The 18,315-nt window shown below is 38.6% G+C and overlaps 1 protein-coding gene across 4 annotated transcripts in view; it reads left to right on the top strand.

The window, feature by feature from the left end:
- Positions 1-8,306: 8,306 nt before the first annotated feature.
- Positions 8,307-18,315, top strand: part of CFAP70 (cilia and flagella associated protein 70) — a 104,903-nt gene continuing 94,894 nt past the window's right edge. For 3 of the 4 annotated variants that reach the window (XM_053923212.1, XM_053923213.1, XM_053923211.1), the window contains exons 1-4: positions 8,307-8,334; positions 8,908-8,957; positions 9,944-10,046; positions 11,059-11,245. In XM_053923212.1, coding sequence (XP_053779187.1) covers positions 9,984-10,046; positions 11,059-11,245 — 250 coding nt within the window. In that variant the 5' untranslated portion in view covers positions 8,307-8,334; positions 8,908-8,957; positions 9,944-9,983. Of the gene's footprint in view, positions 8,335-8,907; positions 8,958-9,079; positions 9,153-9,943; positions 10,047-11,058; positions 11,246-18,315 lie in introns of those variants that run through there. The other variant, XM_071221236.1, reaches the window with a different exon arrangement.

The following is an 18,315-nucleotide window of genomic DNA, read 5'->3' as shown; positions in this document are numbered from 1 at the left end:
CAGCTCTTTTAACCTAGCATAATTTACATCTTTATATAAATTGGTATTCTCATAAACACTAAACTTTACATAGAATAAAGGTTAGTATTTCCTGTAACAACTTTTATAAAAGGGATTATGTATGATACACATAAAATACATAGCTTTCTTTTATGTCTGCTAAAACCCCCTGAATATCTGTATTGGCCCCTGATTAAAACAAAATTTATGAAAACTTTAAAACTAGATGCAATTTAATTACAATTCAAGAAAGTGAAGCTTGATAAGCAGATGCTCCATTAGTGAGTGAATGAGTCTTAAAGCATCTCCTTGGCAGAATTGAATGCAAGCTTTTTGGAAAAGCTAGTCAGGAACACATTAGTGGTACAGCAGGGTGATTTCAAAAACCATTGGTTTATCCCCAGTACTGAGCAATTTACTTACTGAGTATGTTGAGCATTATAATAAGTAGTCAGGGAAAATACAATGGAAATAAGTTTGTGATCTAGTGGGGGTTCTGAACAAAAATTTGGATACAAGGAAATTGTAAATGTTGGATTATAAATTCCACTGAGGGTAAGAACCCTGTTTGTTCTTTGTGCTGTGCTACCTGGCATAAAGCAGATATTTAATGAAAATCTGGTGAATGATTGCACTAAAATGGAGGGGAAGAATAGTAAATATCAAGCATAATTCAGTGCACATTTGTGTTTTGTAAGTACTAAGAAGCACACAGGGTTGTGTAAGACACAAACTTACCCTTAGAGAGAGACTTTATGTATCATATGAGGCAAAGGCGAGGGAGATGCGTTGAAGGACAATAGGCTAAGATAGATGTAATTACTTTTTTAAAAAAATATTTATTTTCAGAGGAAGGGTAAGAGAGGAGGAAAGGGAGAAACATCAGTTGGCTACCCCTCACATGCCCCCAGCTGGGGACGTGGCACACAACTCAAGCATTTGCTCCGACTGGGAATCGAACTAGTGATCTTTCAGTTCACAGGCTGGCACTCAATCCACTGAGACACATCAGCCAGGGCCGCTTTTAAAATTTTCTTTGAAAAAGTTTATTTTTGATCTAGGTTTTGAAAAGTAACAGTGATGGGACTTGGTAAAGATGAGAAAGGAGGATAGGTATTAAAGACATAAGCAATACATTTTTAAACTTGAGATACAATTTATAAACCATTCATACTTATAAAGAATATAATTCACTTTTTTGCATAATTACAAATTCATGCAACCATTACCATAATTACTTTTTAAACATTTTCATCACCCAAAAAGAAACCTTATACCTGTTACAGTCACTCATTATTCTCCTTCTCCTGTCCAGCCCATGGCAATCACTAACCTACTTTCTATCTCTGGATTTGCCCACTATTAGGCTTTTCATATAAATAAAATATAATATGTGTCCCTTTTTGTCTGGCTTCTTTCAATTAGCATACTGGTTTTTTTTAAAGAAGTTTTTTAAAGATTTTATTTTAAGAGAGAGGGGAAAGGAAAGAGAAAGGGAGAGAAACACCAATGTGTGGTTGCCTATCACATGCCCCCCACTGCAGACCTGGCCTGCAACCCAGGCATGTGCCCTAGACTGGGAATCGAACCAGCAACCCTTTGGTTCGCAGGACGGCACTCAGTCCACTGAGCCACACCAGCTGGGGCAACTTTCTGTTTTTAAGATCCATCTGTTGTAGCATGAATCAGTACTTCATTCTGGTTTATAGTTGAATAGCCCATTGTTTAGATACACATTTTATGCATTCATTCATTGATGAACATTGGGTTGTTTTCACCTTTGGTTGTTATGAATAATGTTGCTAGGAACATTCTTGTACAAATTTTTGTGTGGACATGTTTTCAACTCTCTTGGCTGTGGAACTAGGAATTACTAGATCATATGATATCTTTATGTTTAACTTTTTGAGGATCTCTTATCCTCTTCCGAAGCAGTGGCACCATTGTATAATCCTACCAGCAACGAATGAGGTTTCTGATTTCTCTTCATCCTCCCCAACACTATCATTGTCTATCTGATAACAGCCGTCCTAGCAGGTGTGAAGTGGCAGCGAGTGGTTTTGACTTACATTTCCCTAATGACTAAGGGGCATATTTTCTTATGTTTATTGGCCATTTCATTCTTCTTTGAAAAAATGTCTATTCAAATACCTTGCCCATTTCTTTAAAAGATTTTATTCATTTTTTAGAGGGAGGGGAAGGGAGGGTGAAAGAGAGGGAGAGAAACCTCAATGTGTGAGAGAAACATCAACTGGTTGCCTTTCATTCACCCCTAACTGGGGACCTAGCCTGCAGCCCAGGCATGGGCCCTGGCCAGGAATCAAACCAGCGGTCTTTTGGTTCACAAGCTGATGCTCAATTCACTGAGCCACATGAGCCAGGGCTCTTGCACATTTTTAAATTCGTTGTTTGTTTTTTTTTTTGAGTGGCAGTGTTATTTATATATTCTGGATAGTAGACCCTTATCAAATATGATTTTGTTTTGTATTCTTTTATGATATGGTCTGCTGTGGACCCTGAGAAGAAATTTATCTGCTGAGATGTACTCCCCGTGGTCAACTTGTCATCAGGAAGGGACTGGGTTGAGGTGGGTCTGCCCTGGTACAGTCTGAGATGTGTGGGTCCTTGACTTCGCACAGTAAAGAGTTCTGTACGTGGGTCCAGGTGATTTTGAGAGTACGTCTATTAAACCCTGGGACAGTGAAACGAAGAAAGGCCTCAGTATAAATGTAGAATCAGGAAAGGAAGTCACAGTAACAAGTGAGCCTAGGCTGGGGCTGTTTTGTTTTTGTTTTTTTTTTTTAAGAGTTTATTTATTTTTAGACAGAAGGGAAGGGAGGGAGAAAGAGGGAGAGAAACATCACTGTGTGGGTGCCTCTTGCGTCCCCTATTGGGGACCTGGCCTGCAACCCAGGCATGTGCCCTGACTGGGAATTGAACTGGTGACCCTTTGGTTCACAGGCTGACACCCAATCCACTGAGCAACACCAGCCAGGGGATAACAAAATAAATAAAATCTTTAAAAAACACCACCAACCCAGATCATACCTTCTTTAACCAAGGAAACAGGTGCTCATGGTTTACACATTCCAGACTGTGCTGAGGGCAGACCTGCCTGGGTGCTGTTCCCTTTCCCGTGACATTCTTTAAAGGTGAAACTGACCAGAGAATGACTCTGATTCCTCTATACTCTAATTCTGATGCATCAGCATATCAAAGGACACCTGGAAAACTGCTGAATATTCTGTTGACACACTCCTCTGAGACCTCTCCTAAAATTCCTACCTTTAGAAAACAAATAAAAAACCCTTAAGACAAAGGACCCAGTGCACGCTCTCCATGGAGTACATCTGTGTCTCTCCCCCACACCTTCTTTCTCCTAAGCTCTGCATGTTCCCAGGAGACTTTCGACCAGGGGAGCAGTAGGCAGTGGCAGCTTCTCTGAGCTAACTCCCTGAACCTGTCTCCAAGGGCCCTCCTCTTGCCTCTGTTACTTGCTTCCTGAGCCCATGAAGCCCAGCTGGCTCACTTCTGCCTGACTTTTTCCCCCAAAGGGCCAGGCAGCCTTGCCTAAGCTCAGCTCTTCCTTATATTTCCAAAGAGCCAAGGCAAGTCTGTCTAGGCTGACTCCTGTTCTGTGACCTTGCCTCCTCTCTCTTAAGCCCTTCCTTTGTTTCACTGTCCCCAGCTTAATTAAAGGTACCTCAAAATCACCCGGACTCAGTGTGAAATCTTTCCTACACTAAGTCAAGGGCCTATATATTCCAGACTGTGCCAGTGCAGACCCACTTTCAGTCCCGGTCCCCTTCCAGTGACACTTGGCTAGGGAGGATAGGGTCTTGTGATTTATTAGCTGGCTGTTAATTGCTTGACCATCTTCTTAACTATCTGTCTCAGTTTCCCCATTCCACTGGCAAGGGAATTTTCCTAGCTTTTTACTAACCTGCCTTAAACTGAGGGCACAAATGGTACAGACAGTAAGTCTTTTGGCCATTTGTTGACAGGGTCTCCTTCCCTGTTTTGCTTCCTACACTGTGACCTGCTTGTTTACACAGTCTGAATCAAGCACTGCAGGGAAACCCTGGTTTTTATTTTTCTACCAACAGACCGACCTGTCCTGTCCAATCAGAACTGTACAATTTGAATACCTCATTTACAAAAAACAGACATAATGTAGAACCTGGGTGCCATGAAAGGTGGCCACCCCTTTGTCTTGGTGGAACACAATTTAGGTTGTTAACTTGAATCTACGTCTCCAGGCTTCGGCTCCTTTTCCACACATAACTGTTTTTTATTCTTTATTACAGTCTAAAGTCAATTTTGGTATATCAACAGGTGCAGCCACAAAAAAAGACACAGTAGAGGCTCAGGAAAATAATTTGTTATACTCACATGACCTAGAGACAGGAGGTACTGCACACACAGGGTCACATGGCAGACACCAGGGTGGTCGGGAATGGGGGCGAGGGAGGGGGAACTTAAGACAGGACCTTTACTGGAGTTTCTGAGGAAAAGGCAGGGCAGGGCAGGGCAAGCAGTTTAGACTAGCTAGTTTGAATAATTTAGGGTGGCCTTCAATTGGCTGGTACCTGGCCATGGGGTGACTAAAGCAGAGAAATGATTGCCCCCTGGGGTGCAGAACCAGATACTGGACATACAGCTGTGGATTGGTTAGTCTTCATATCAAAGGCAAGCTCCTAGCTGGGTCCTTTGATATCTAGTAATTGGCTACTCGGGGAGGGGAAGTGTCTCCCATCCAGAATGTGTTTTTAAGATGTAAAATCAATGTAACATACAAAAAAATTATACAGTGTTGGGCAGAAGTAGGTTTGCAGTTGTTAGTATGGAAAATAATACAATAGTAAATAATAACACAAGAATAAACTTTTGTTTACTTGCAACGATAAACCTACTTTTGCCCCTCCCTGTACATACACACTACAGATTTACCAATATTTTCTCCCATTTGCGGGTTGTCTTTGAACTCTCTTGATGATGTCCTTTGATGCCCAAACCTTTACAATTTTGATGAAATCCAATCTTACTTTTTTCATTGCTTTTATTTTGGAGGTATGTCTAAGAAACCATTGCCTAATGTAAGCTCATGAAAATTGGCCCTTATGTTTTTTTTCAAAACATTTGTAGTTTTGGTTCATATATTTAAGTTTTGTTGACATTTTAATATTTATACCTGGTGTGAGGTAGGTGTTCAACTTCTTTCTTCTGCATCTGTATATCCAGTTGTCCCAGCATTAGTGAAAAGCCTGCTCTTTCCCCATTGAATTGTCTTGGCAGTACTGTTAAAAATTGGCCATAAATATAAAGGTTTATTTCTGAACTCTCAATTCAATTTCATTTAACTATATGTCTACCCTTAGGCCTTGATAATGGTAGCTTTGTAATAAGTTAGAAAATTGGGAAGTGTGAGTCCTCCAACTATGTTCTTTTTCTAGATTGTGTTGGCTATTCTGGATCCCATATTAATGTTAGAATTAGCTTATCAATTTCTGCCAAAAACAAAAATCCATCTGAGATGCAGACGGTGAATGCTTTGTAGATCAATTTGAGGAATGAGCAATACATTTGCTGTATTATTGGATGTTGTCAGAAATAAATTGACCTTGGGAATAACAGATTAGCTAATTAGAAAGAAGTTTTTTGGAATAATGAGAAAGTTTGTTGAGATAGTGTGTCATTTAGTGGAGGTCTTTGAAACCCAGTCTGAAAAATTTGAATTTTATCAGAGAGATTTTGTAACTCCCCCTAGGTTGATTTGTGTATGTATATGGCTTAATTCTGAATATCAGCACTATTGTACTTTTTACAGCACTAAAGGGGGCCTTGTCTACATTTTCTATGTGCAAGTGGATGTTTTAAGTCAGTCAAAAATTATCTGAATGCCTTTCCTCAGAAGGACTACAGGAATTTAGAGTAGTGCTAATAAGCACTCTAGAGGAATAAAAATAACATTAACACAGGGTTTTGCCTACAGTCTAATAAGGACCAATCGTGTTTAAGGAACTGACACCTGCTACTTATCCTTCATTGCCTAGGCCTTGAAACCAAGTACTCAGTGGACTGAGATCATAAGAACAGTTCCCTAGCAAAGACTTGTCCTAACTCGAGCTTATTATAGAAAAACAAAGTATGTCACGTGGTAGGAAGGCTCTCAAATGAAAATTCACTCACAACCCACACTTAGGGGAAAAATCCAGAGAGGAATGCCTTTCTCAATAGTTCCATTGTTTTATTTTGAGGACCTTCTTATTACAACATTGCAACTTTGAAAAAATCTTTTTTCTTAATTTTTATAATTTTAATGTTTATCAGCAGAAATAAAATTTATTTTAAAAATTTGGCTCTGGTAACTCTGTATCCTAAGCATGGAGTTTTTCGTGCAGAGTGATATGTATGTGTGTGTATAGTTTAAATAAAATTTTGTTTTAAAATAATTTCAAATGTATAGAAAAGTTGTCAAAACAGTGCAAAGAACTCCCATGTCCCCTTCACCCAGATTTTCAAGTAGTTCATATTTTAGTAGTTCATTGCTCACTCTGTGTATGTGTGTACGTGTGGGAAAAAACCCTTGTTTTTAACCTTTTTCTGGACCTTTTCAGGCTTAACAGAGCACACTGCAGACATGATGCCCATCACTCCTGAACACTACCATGTACATTTCCCCCAATAAGTTAACTCTCCTACATAACAGCAATCAACCTGCCGCATCAGGAAGTCGATGTTGTACATCACCATCCAGGCCACCATGCCCATTCAGATTTCCCCCACTGCCCCAACCATGTCCCTTTCTTTCCTTTCTGGTTCAAAATGCTATACAGGAATACATGTTGCATGTAGTTGTTGTGTGTTCGGAGACTCCTTTAATCTGAAACAGTTCCAAGTCTTTCACGTCCTTGACAGTTTTAAAGAGTGCAGGCCTTACTTTCTAGAGGATGGCCTACAAATGTGGGTCCCTCGCGGGAGGAATAACAAAAAGCGATGCTTTGCTTTTCCTTGTAAGGGAGGCTCATCAGGAAGCTCAAGAGGTGGACACACCCCAACATAGTGATGTTAACCTTGATAACCTGATCTTGTTGGTTTCTTCAATACCCGGTTTTCCCCTTTGTGGCTGATATCCTATTGGTCATCAAACCTCTACCCATCAACCATTGAACCATCCACTTTGATAATGGTTGATAAATGGTAATTCTTTGTTTCCATCATTTCTTCACCATTACTCGGTTGGCATTCTACTGTTAGAACTTTCCTTTCCATTTATTTACATGAGTGTGAACTTGTGTATTTATTTCTCTTTTACTCAGTGGGTTGTCATCCATTATTATCACTGCTTATTTTGATGCTCAAATTGTTTCACATTTGGCCATCAAAATAAGGGGCAGTGGGAGCCCCTTCAAGCTGGTTGTTAACATTGCAACATTTAAAAGTATGAATACTGCTAAGATTCCTCCATGTTATGACTGTTTTCTGTAAATATGGTATTTTGTAAGTATATGTTTATTCATCCATTCTTCCACCGATGAGCACTTGGATTGTTTACAGGTCTGTGCTGTTGTATTTTGCTATTCCAACTCTAAAGTAATGTTGCATTTCAACTGTATTAAATTTTTTCTATTATCATTTATGTCGTGTGTATATTGTGTAACTATTAAGCACCAGAAGCAGCATTATTTTGCATTCTCATGATATGCAAGGCTCACTTTTAAAATACCATCTTGACTCACAGATAACAGGATGACACCTAAGGAGGGGGAAGGTAAGGGGTGGAGGGATTGAGCAAAAAGGAAAAAGGAGTCATGGGCATGGACAACGTGTAGGGGAGGGAGGTATAATGGGACTCGATGGTAAGGGGGAAAAGGCTAAATAAATAAATAAATAAATAAATAAATAAATAAATAAATAAATAAATAAACTCTCTTACCTGCATATTTCACAGAGAATGACTTAAACGACCTGTTTTCAAAATCATTTTAAAAAGTCTTTATCTTTAAGCAAATTTCCTTTTGTTTTTTTCCTCCTACTTATGGAGGGATATTGAAAGAAAAGGGTTTAGAAAGCAAAACTGAAAGGTGGAAAACTTTGCACTTAACCAAAACTTTCGCCAAGGGAAAGTGCCACCTGCGGAAACAAGAGCAGCCCTAAGCAGAATGGATGCCACGGGCGCGCTCCGTTCCCCGAGCGCAGGCGCAGAAACCAATCTCTGCACTGCTCGTTTTCTGCTCGCGAGCCCTGGGAAGACTTGTGGTAATTACAGAAACTAGTTCTCGCGAGAGTAATTGGTTGCTATAGTTGCAATAAACACATCTGTGGCTGTCGCAGGTAAGACGGCTGTCTCCTCGTCCGAAAACCCTCTTCTCCCGGCCTCCCTAGCCCGGCAGTCTGGCCAGATCCCGTTACCTCAATCTCCGCTCTCTCAGCGGTGGCCAACCTGAAATTCGTCCCTGCACCGCCGCACCTCCGTACACACCTAAACGCCACCGGCTCCGCTAGGCGCAACGCTGCAGCCAAAGCCACGCCTCCCACCCAAAGCCACACGTAGACCCCCTTCCCGCTAGGTGCCGAGGTTCCGCGCAGTAAGCGCAGACTGTGCCCCTGTCCCCAGACCCACCTCGCCCCATCGTCTCCTTCATATAATTTGACTCCTCTGCAGATCCTTCTGAAAAGATAAGAAATGCGTGCCTTTATTGGGGGCCTCTCACCATAGGCGCCTGACTGTTCTGACCATAACTTGTAATTAACCAAAATTTTTGTATTCATTATTCAACAAATATGGCGCCAATGCCTCTTGCAGGCTGTGAATATGAATGACAGATTACTTGTCTTTAAGGGGGTAATTAAGCATTCAGGAAAAGCCGTGCATATTGATAATACAATTTGTGCTTTGCTTCATAGGTTAAGCAGTTTTGCCATTTTAGTGGACATTTACAACAAATGTGAAACAGGTCAGAAATTTTCTTATTTATTTTACAGAATATGAAACAGGTCAGGCGTTATCCGTCTTACAGGAGGTGGAACTGAGGCTCAGAGAAGTTAGGCATTTGTCCAGTGTCAGGCTAGTAGAGGCCTAGGATTCATGTGGTGCTATTGAAAAGGAAAGAAGAAAACGAATGCAAAAAGTCATTTCGAGTGTAAACTTGGTAAGAAAGTTGTCAGGGCCACCTGGGTCTGAATGAGCTTGGAGACATGGTGTTGAGTGAGTGATCTGAGACTTTTAGGTTGAGTGGGAAAACGAGGGAGTAGCTGGGAAGAGGCAGAATAACTGTAAAGTGTGGGGGCAGCAAGGTATCTCCTTATTTTGTACCACCCGTCCTGGACACACTGAGCATAGCATATCCTGAGTGAACGTTTGAATTGCATTAAGTTCCACTTTGAGTTGATTCAGAAAACACGACCTTTTTAAAAAAAACATATATGTATTTTTGAAATTATGTCCTCAGTGTTGTAAAATAATTAAAATATCTTTGACTAAATAAGACATATGTCAAGGATTTTTCCAGTGGACTAATTGGTATATGTGTCTGCTTCTTTCCTATTATCACAGTATATTTTTGTGTAACTGGGAGATTAAATAACCTTTGAGTTGAGCTTTGAACATTAAAAAGAAAGAAAGAAAAGAAAAGGATCCCCCTACGAAGGATGTGGGGAATGGGAGCTGAGGGTTGGCATTTATACCCTCTTTGTCTTGTGATTACTTGTGCTCAATGAGTTAGTTATGTGTACAAGGATCTTTAAGCACTAACCAGTGGAATCATCCTTGTGGTCAGCTCCCTAAACCCCTGTCTGTCTAGCAGCAATGGTTGGAAAGGCCACAAAACAGTGTGGGACTATTGCATTTCCCTAAGTTCCCCCCTGGTGTTGGTTGCGAGTAATGTGAGTTCTTGTGCAGCTGTGGTACATGAGGAGACAGTTTCATTAATTATGTTTACAGGGACCAAAGAAGATCAGAGGGACTTGGCTCAAGTGCCAAGATGGAGCAGGTTGCATCAACAGGCAAACCTGTGCAGATCACTGTGACAAAGGGATATGAATTGGTAAAGTTATTTTTGGAAATCTGAGATGTTCCTAGTTTACTCCTACTCCTTGAAAGTATGTTTGTCTTTGAGCACAGGTATCTCTGTCAAACCCCGGTGGGTTGTGGAAGATGCACTGGGGGCTCTCTAGGGAGGAATGAAGTTTTCCATGGTGTCGTACCACCAGATCTGCTGCTTTACAGAGCAGTGGCCCTTCCTTCTCAGTGTTTCACTTTTCTGCGTACTTTAAATTTAATTTATTGGGGGTGATATTGGTTAATAAAATTATATACGTTTTAGGTATGTCAGTGTTTCTTAGTGATAGTCTAGAATCCGCAGTTCACATTATTGTATGTGTATAATACCTGGCAATTTGAATATTAAATTTAACAGGTAAAACAAGAAGTAGTTTTCACTTTCCCAGACAGCAGTTCCTTTTTCCTGAAAACAATCTAAATTCTTCCCAAGTTTCCCTTATGATTAATTTCATTTGATGAATCTAAATAATAAAACAATATGGTATAACATAAAAATTACAAGAATAATGAAGTGGCAAAATATTCATTCACTATTAAGTCAAAAAACTTTCTAAAGCAGGGTGTAATAAACGTTATCTACTTTGTATTAAAAGATTTATGTACATATACACACACACACATAAACATACACATATATTTACAAAAAGCACCAGGAAATATATTCTAAAATGGTAATAGTGTTTGCACATTAGAGATTATAGGTAATTTATTTTCCTATGCACTTTTCTCACTTTTCCAAATGTTGCACAATATAATTTTATAGACACTATAAGTGTTATTTTTCAAAACTTCAACATAATGGCATTTAAATACAGTGTTGCATTTAACTACAACTAGATTTGTTTAATGACTTTCTACCTACTTTTGTATTTGTAATATAGCTTGATAGGAACACATGGAAAATACTATTTAGTACAAGTAAAAATGGGTTGCCAGTTGCGTAGGAATATTCTCTGTTTGATTATAATTGTAAAGTAACATGTTTCTGTCAACAGAAAGGTTTTAAAGGCGATACCCCAGTTACCTTTATTCGTGCAGAGTTTAATCAGGCAGTTCTGGGAGACTCTGCCAAAATTACCGTTTCTTCAGAAGGAACTGCAATGTACAACTTCACTGCTAGTTTTGAGTTCAATCCTGAAGGAGGAATCACTTTAGATGACCTCGCCCACAAACCTGTGTTCTGTAAGTCTTTGCGGTTATAAAAATGTTAATTGTATGAGTATGTTATTGAGGAGATTCTGAGATATTTAGTAGCTGTTGTTGGGACAGATGAACACACTTTACCTTTTAATCTAGATTTAACACAGTGTACTTTGAGTCCTACCTGCTTCTGGCAGCACTCACCATGACCTACTAATTTTAACTAATGTGTATCAAAGACCTGTTGATACATGACTGAACTTGGCAGCCCTTATCTCCTAAGCTGAGTTGAAAACTCTTCCTTTTTATTCCTGTATTTATGGTTGCCAGATTTAGAATAAAACAAGAATTAAAACTTGAGAAATACTTAGACTAAAAATTGTTTATCTGAATTTCAAATTTTAAAATAGGCATCTTGTATTTTACTGGGCAACCCTATTGTACTTCTGTATACTCACCATACTGTATAGCAATTATTACTTTGCCTCCCTTGTTAGAGGAGGCAGTTTTTGAAATCTAGGCTGGATCTTATTTATTTCAGAATTTCTACTGCTTAGAAATATCTGGGACATAAAAGGGCTCAAAAAGTGTTTGTTGAATGAATGACTGGTTAAGTGGGTGGATGGTTTCTGTATCCACACTGATATAGTTTCTAACTATACAGTATTTTCTCTGACATATTTTGTTCTTACACTGTAAGCCAAGACTCTCAAAAAGAATGGACTAGAAGCCCTGGCTGGCTGGCTCAGTTGGTTAGAGCATCATCCAGATACACCAACATTGCGGGTTTGATCTCTGGTCAGGGCGCATACAAGAAGCAACCAATGAATGCATAAACAAGTGGAACAATAAGTTGATGTCTGTCTCTCTCTCTCTGTCTTTCTCTCTCTCTCAAAAAGAAAAAAAAAAAGAATGGACTAGAAGAAAAAATCCACTCACCATTTTATCTGTCTAGGGCACGGGTAGAGGAAAAAAGTCTTCCTTGAGTTAGCAGTCATGCACTTATGTCAATTGTTAAATACCTCCAAATTTCTTAAAGCACACAAAGAACATTTATATAATAAAAACTGACCACATACTAGGCCATAAAGCAGGTCCAGTCATATGCCAAAGAATCAATAGCATGCACACGAAGTGTTCTGATCAAAATACAACCATCAATAACATTAGAAATCAATCATAAAAAGGTAGAAAAAATCCATTTGGAAAATTTAAGACATACTTATGAATACTTCACAGGAAAAAATTAAAAAATCATAACAAAAACTGTAAAGCATTTAGAATCAATCAACACCAAATATCAAAACTTGTGGAGAGGGCAAAGGGGCCTAAGAGGAGGTAAGTTTTGTATACTTGACTTGAGGTAGTGAAATGATGAAGTGCAGACTGTAATAAGTAATGTATATATAATGTAATACCTAGAGCAACAACTACAAAATATGTACAAAGAGATGTATTCAAAAGTATTATCAGTAAATCAAAATGGAATAAAAAAAATGTTCATGTAATCCACAGGAAGGCAGAGAAAACCCCCCAGAGAAATGAAAAAGAGGACAAAAAAGCCCAGCAGACTTTATCCTTAATACATTAATAATTTCATTTTTATTTTTACAGAATTGCAGAGTGAATTTAAAAATGATCCAACCATTTGCTGTTGATAAGAAACTCAAAATAGAATCATATAGTATTCAAGTAAAAAGTGAAAGGATAGGCAAAGATAAATAATGCACACATTAATCAAAACAAAGTAGAAGTGACTATGTTAGCATTAGATAAAATAGACTTAGCAAAGAAAATAACCAGAGATAGAGAAGGTTATTACATAATGATAAAACAGGTAAACCCACCAAGAAGACATAAGAGTTCTAAGTAGGCACGCACCAAATAACAGAGCTGCTAAATATGTGAAACAAAACTGACAAAACCGAAAGGCAGACTAGATAAATTCACAATTATAGGAGATGTAAACATCCTTCAATAATTTGTAGAATAACTAGACAGAAAATCAGCAAGGATACAGGAAAACTCAACAGCAAATCCAACCAACAAGATCTAATCAATAGCAGAATATACAGATTTTCAGAAGCCCACAGATCGTATACCAAAACCCTTTCCCAGGTCAGAAAGTAAAATTTAAATGGATGAAAATAATACCGAATGTGTTCTCTGACAATAACAGTATCATAGTAGAAATCCATAATAGAGAGATAATCGGAAACTCTTCAAAACTTGAAAACTTAAATCACACTTCTACATAATCCAAGTGTCAAAGAGGAAGTCTCAAGGGAAATAAAGAAAACATTGAACTGAACAAAGAAAAAAAATGCTACATATTAAAGTTTGTCAGCCATACCTAAAGCATTGCTGAGAAAATTTACAGCACTAAATGCGTACATTAAAAAAGAGGAAAAACCTCAGGCCAATTATCTGAGTTCTCACTTCAAAACTAGAAAGAGAAGAGCAAAAGAAACCCAAAGCAAACAGAAGGAAGAAAATAATAAAGATAAAATCAGCAATCAATGAAGTGCAAACAGAAAAATAAGGAAAATCAATGAAATAAATAGCTGGTTATTTGAAAACATCAAATTTGACAAGTCTCTGGGCAGGGGGAAGAGAACACAAATTACCAGTTATCAATATTGGGAATGAAATAGAATGAATACTGATGCTGCAGACATTAAAAGTAAGGAAATATTGGGTTAGCGAAAAAGTCCATTTAGTATTTTTTCCATAAAGTAAAAGACATTTTTATTATCACCAATAACTTCATTGATTTGGATATTTTGAGTGTGTCAGCTATCTCCCAAGTGGTATAATGCTGACTGTTCTCAGTTAATGTCTTAATTTGATCCCTATCAACTCCAACTGGTCTATCTGAACACGGAGCATCGTCCAGCGAGAAATCTTTGATATGAAACTTCGCAACTTCGCAGGCCGCTTTCAACACGTTCAGTCAGTCACAGCACCTGCTCCATACCCTGCACAAATCTTTTTTTTCTGTTTCAGTTGTGTTTTTACCTTTCTTGAAATAATAAAGCATAATATGCTGAAAATGTTACATATTTCCTCCCATCTTCAATATAAAATGGCTACACAGAAATTCACCAGTTTTGATAAGATTTTTAAATGCATGCTGATATGACAGCTGTCACACTACAATCTAACAAAATTGTTTTGAATGAAGTTAAAGACAATTAAGTGCTATTAGAGCCATTTTATAGAAAAAAACAAAAAGACTTTTGGGCAACCCAATATTATGAACAACTTTACATACGTGAATTTAACAACAAAATGGGCCAGTTCCTTGAAAAACACTAACCACAACTCATCCTATATGAAAAAAAATTGCCCTATAACTATTAAGGGTATTGAATTCATAATTTGAGTTCTCCGAGAGCAGATAGTTTCACTGGAAAATTCTATAAGCCCTTTGCCCTTGACACTTTTAAGATTCCTTCTTTGTCTTCGATTTTTTTCATTTTTTTAATTGTTCAAGTACAGTTGTCTACATTTTCACTCCACCATGCCCCCCCACCCTACCCACCCCCACCTCCTACCCTCGAACCTACCCCCTTTGGCTTTGTCCATGTGTCCTTTATACATGTTTCTTGATGGCCCTTCCCCTATTTTCCCCCATTATCCCTTTCCCCCCTCCTCTGGGTTACTGACAATTTGCTCTTTATTTCAATGTCTTTGGATGTATTTTGCTTGCTTGTTTGTTTTGTTGATTAGGTTCTGCTTATAAGTGAGATCATATGGTATTTGTCTTTTACTGCCTGGCTTATTTCACTTAGCATAATGCTTTCCAGTTCCGTGCTTGCTGTCGCAAAGGGTAGGAGCTCCTTCTTTCTTTCTGCTACATAGTATTCCATTGTGTAAATGTACCACAGTTTTTTGATCCATTCATTTACTGATGAGCACTTAGGCTGCTTCCAGCACTTGGCTATTGTAAATTGTGCTGCTATGAACATTGGGGTACATAGGTTCTTCTGAATTGGTGTTTCAGGATTCTTAGGGTATAATCCTAGCAGTGGTATTGCCAGGTCAAAAAGCAGGTTCATTTTTAGTTTTCTGAGGAAATTCCATACTGTTTTCCACAGTGGCTGCACCAGTCTGCATTCCCACCAACAGTGCACTAGGGTTCCCTTTTCTCTACAGCCTCTCCAGCACTTGTTTGTTGATTTGTTTATGTTGGCCATTCTGAGTGGTGTGAAGTGGTATCTCATTGTGCTTTTAATTTGCATCTCTCTGATGGCTAGTGATGCTGAGCATCCTTTCATATGTCTCTGGGCCCTCTGTATGTCCTCCTTAGAGAGGTGTCTGTTCAGGTCCTTTGCCCATTTTTTAATTTGGTTATTTGTCTTCCTGGAGTGGAGTTGTGTGAGTTCTTTATATATTTTGGAGATCAAACCCTTGTCTGAGGTATCATTTGCAAATGTATTTTCCCATACTGTTGGTTCTCTTTTCATTGTAATGCTGTTTTCTTTAGCCATGCAGAAGCTTTTTATTTTGATGAGGTCCCATTTGTTTATTCTTTCCTTTATGTCCTTTACTCTAGGGGACATATTGGTGAAAATATTGCTGCGTGGAATATCTAAGATTTTCTTCCCTGTGTTCTCCTCTAGGTTTTTCATGGTGTCACAACTTATATTTAAGTCTTTTATCCACCTTGAATTTATTTTTCTGTGTAGTATAAGTTTCATTTCGAGTTTTATTTTTTTGCATGTAGCTGTCCAGATCTCCCCACACCATTTGTTAAAGAGGCTATTTTTCTCCATTTTATGCTTCTATCCACTTTATCAAATATTAATTGACCATAGAGACTTGGATTTATTTCTAGGCTTGTTATTCTGTTCCATTGGTCTATGTGGTTGTTCTTATGCCAGTACCAGACTGTTTTGATTACAGTGGCCTTATAATATATTTTTTGTTGTTTTTAAATATATTTTATTGATTACGCTATTACAGTTGCTATTACAGTATGCTATTCCATTTCTTCCCGCTTTATTCCCCTCCACCCTGCACACCCTCTCCCGCTCACATTCCCACCCCCTTAGTTCATGTCCATGGGTCATGCATATAAGTTGTTTGGCTTCTACATTTCCTATACTATTCTTAACACCCTCTCCCTGCTGTCTGTTTTCTACCTACCATTTATGCTACTTATTCCATGTACTTTTTCCCACATTCCCCACCTCCTCTTCCCTGCTGATAACCCTCCATGGGATCCCCATTTCTGTGATTCTGTTCCTGCTCTAGTTTGCTTAGTTCGTTTTTGTTTTCTTTTCTTTTTTTGATTTGGTTGTTAATAGTTGTGAGTTTGTTGTCATTTTGCTGTTCATATTGTTGATCTTCTTTTTCTTAGATAAGCCCCTTTAACATTTCATATAATAAGGGCTTGGTGATGATGAACTCCTTGGTGATGATAAAGGTCATCATCATTCCTTGGTGGTGATGACCTTATCTGAGAAGCACTTTATCTGCCCTTCCATTCTAAATGATAGCTTTGCTGGATAGAGCAATCTTGGATGTAGGTCCTTGGCTTTCATGACTTGGAATACTTTTTCCAGCCCCTTCTTGCCTGTAAGGTCTCTTTTGAGAAATCAGCTGACAGTCATATGGGAACTCCTTTGTAGGTAACTGTGTCCTTTCCTCTTTCTGTTTTTAAGATTCTCTCCTTATCTTTCATTTTGGGTAATGTACTTATGATGTGTCTTGGTGTGTGCTTCCTTGGGTCCCACTTCTTTGGGGCTCCCTGAGCTTCCTGGACTTCCTGAAAGTCTATTTCCTTTGCCAGATTGGGGAAGTTCTCCTTCATTATTTGTTCAAATAAGTTTTCAATTTCTTGCTCTTCCTCTTCTCCTTCTGGTACCCCTATAATTCAGATGTTGGGATGTTTAAAGGTGTCCTGGAAGTTCCTAAGCCTCTCCTCATTTTTTTGAATTCATGTTTTTTTATTCTGTTCTGGTTGAGTGTTTGTTTCTTCCTTCTGCTCCAAATCATTGATTTGAGTCCCAGTTCCTTCCCATCACTGTTAGTTCCCTATGCATTTTCCTTTATTTCACTTTTCAAAGCCTTCAGTTTTTCTTTATTTTGCACCCATACTCAGCCATTTCTGTGAGCATCCTGATTACCAGTGTTTTGAACTGTGCATATGATAGGTTGGGTATCTCTTTGTTGCTTAGTTGTATTTTTTTCTGGAGCTTTAGAGTTTCCCTTTTAAAGGTGAAAAGAGTTATGGCAGTAGATGCTGGTGCTATGTACATAATACCACTGGACTGTACACTTAAAAATGGTTATGATGTAAATTTATGTAATGTATATTTTACCACAATATTAAAAAGGCATAAAAATAATATTCTGCTATTACTTTTGAAAACTTAGATAAAATGGACAGTTTCTTAGAAAAATAAAAATGGGAAAAATCTAATTAAATGGAAAAGAAACCTATGTGATGTGGACTCTGGCCAGTGGGGTCCGTGTTTGTGGCTGTGACCAACAAATTCACATGGACTGCAGAAGTCCTGTGGAGAAAGAGGGACCCCCTCTAAGTGAGAGAGGGCCCCAACCCCTGCCTGGACAGGCTTTTATTGCTTTTCTGGGTACATTACATCGAGAATGGTCCTCATTTACTATGCACAGGTTCGCTTTAGGTGATTACCTTTTACAGATAACAAAGGAAAGAATGTTGCTAATTACTTCAAAGAAAAGGATGTTGCAGATGTAAGGGGAAAAGTGATTGAATTGGTTACACTCCATACTTGGGAGGTTTAGCACAGACTTTAGGAAGTTACTTTAAAGATATACAGTAAACATTTGCTGCCTCAATTCAGGGTGAGGGAGTTTTAGCAAAAAGCAAGCCTCAAAGCAGCCTAGGTACAATGCAGGCCTGATTCCCCATGGGAAAACCAATCCATGGGCTAGGTTTTTGTGGGCTGACTTGTTCCCCACTGGTTTTCCAAATCAGGGTCTGGGCTACATTTGCCACTGCCACATGGATAGGTTCCCTATACCTGTGGAGTAAAAGAGACTTAAGAGACATCAATTAGTTACAATGTCTAGACTTTATTTGGCCCTGATAGAAACAAATTGTAAAGAAAATGCTACTGAGA

The sequence above is a fragment of the Desmodus rotundus genome, chromosome 4 (assembly GCF_022682495.2).
Source record: "Desmodus rotundus isolate HL8 chromosome 4, HLdesRot8A.1, whole genome shotgun sequence".
Classification (NCBI taxonomy): Eukaryota; Metazoa; Chordata; class Mammalia; order Chiroptera; family Phyllostomidae; genus Desmodus; species Desmodus rotundus.
This window is presented reverse-complemented; position numbering and strand designations above follow the sequence as displayed.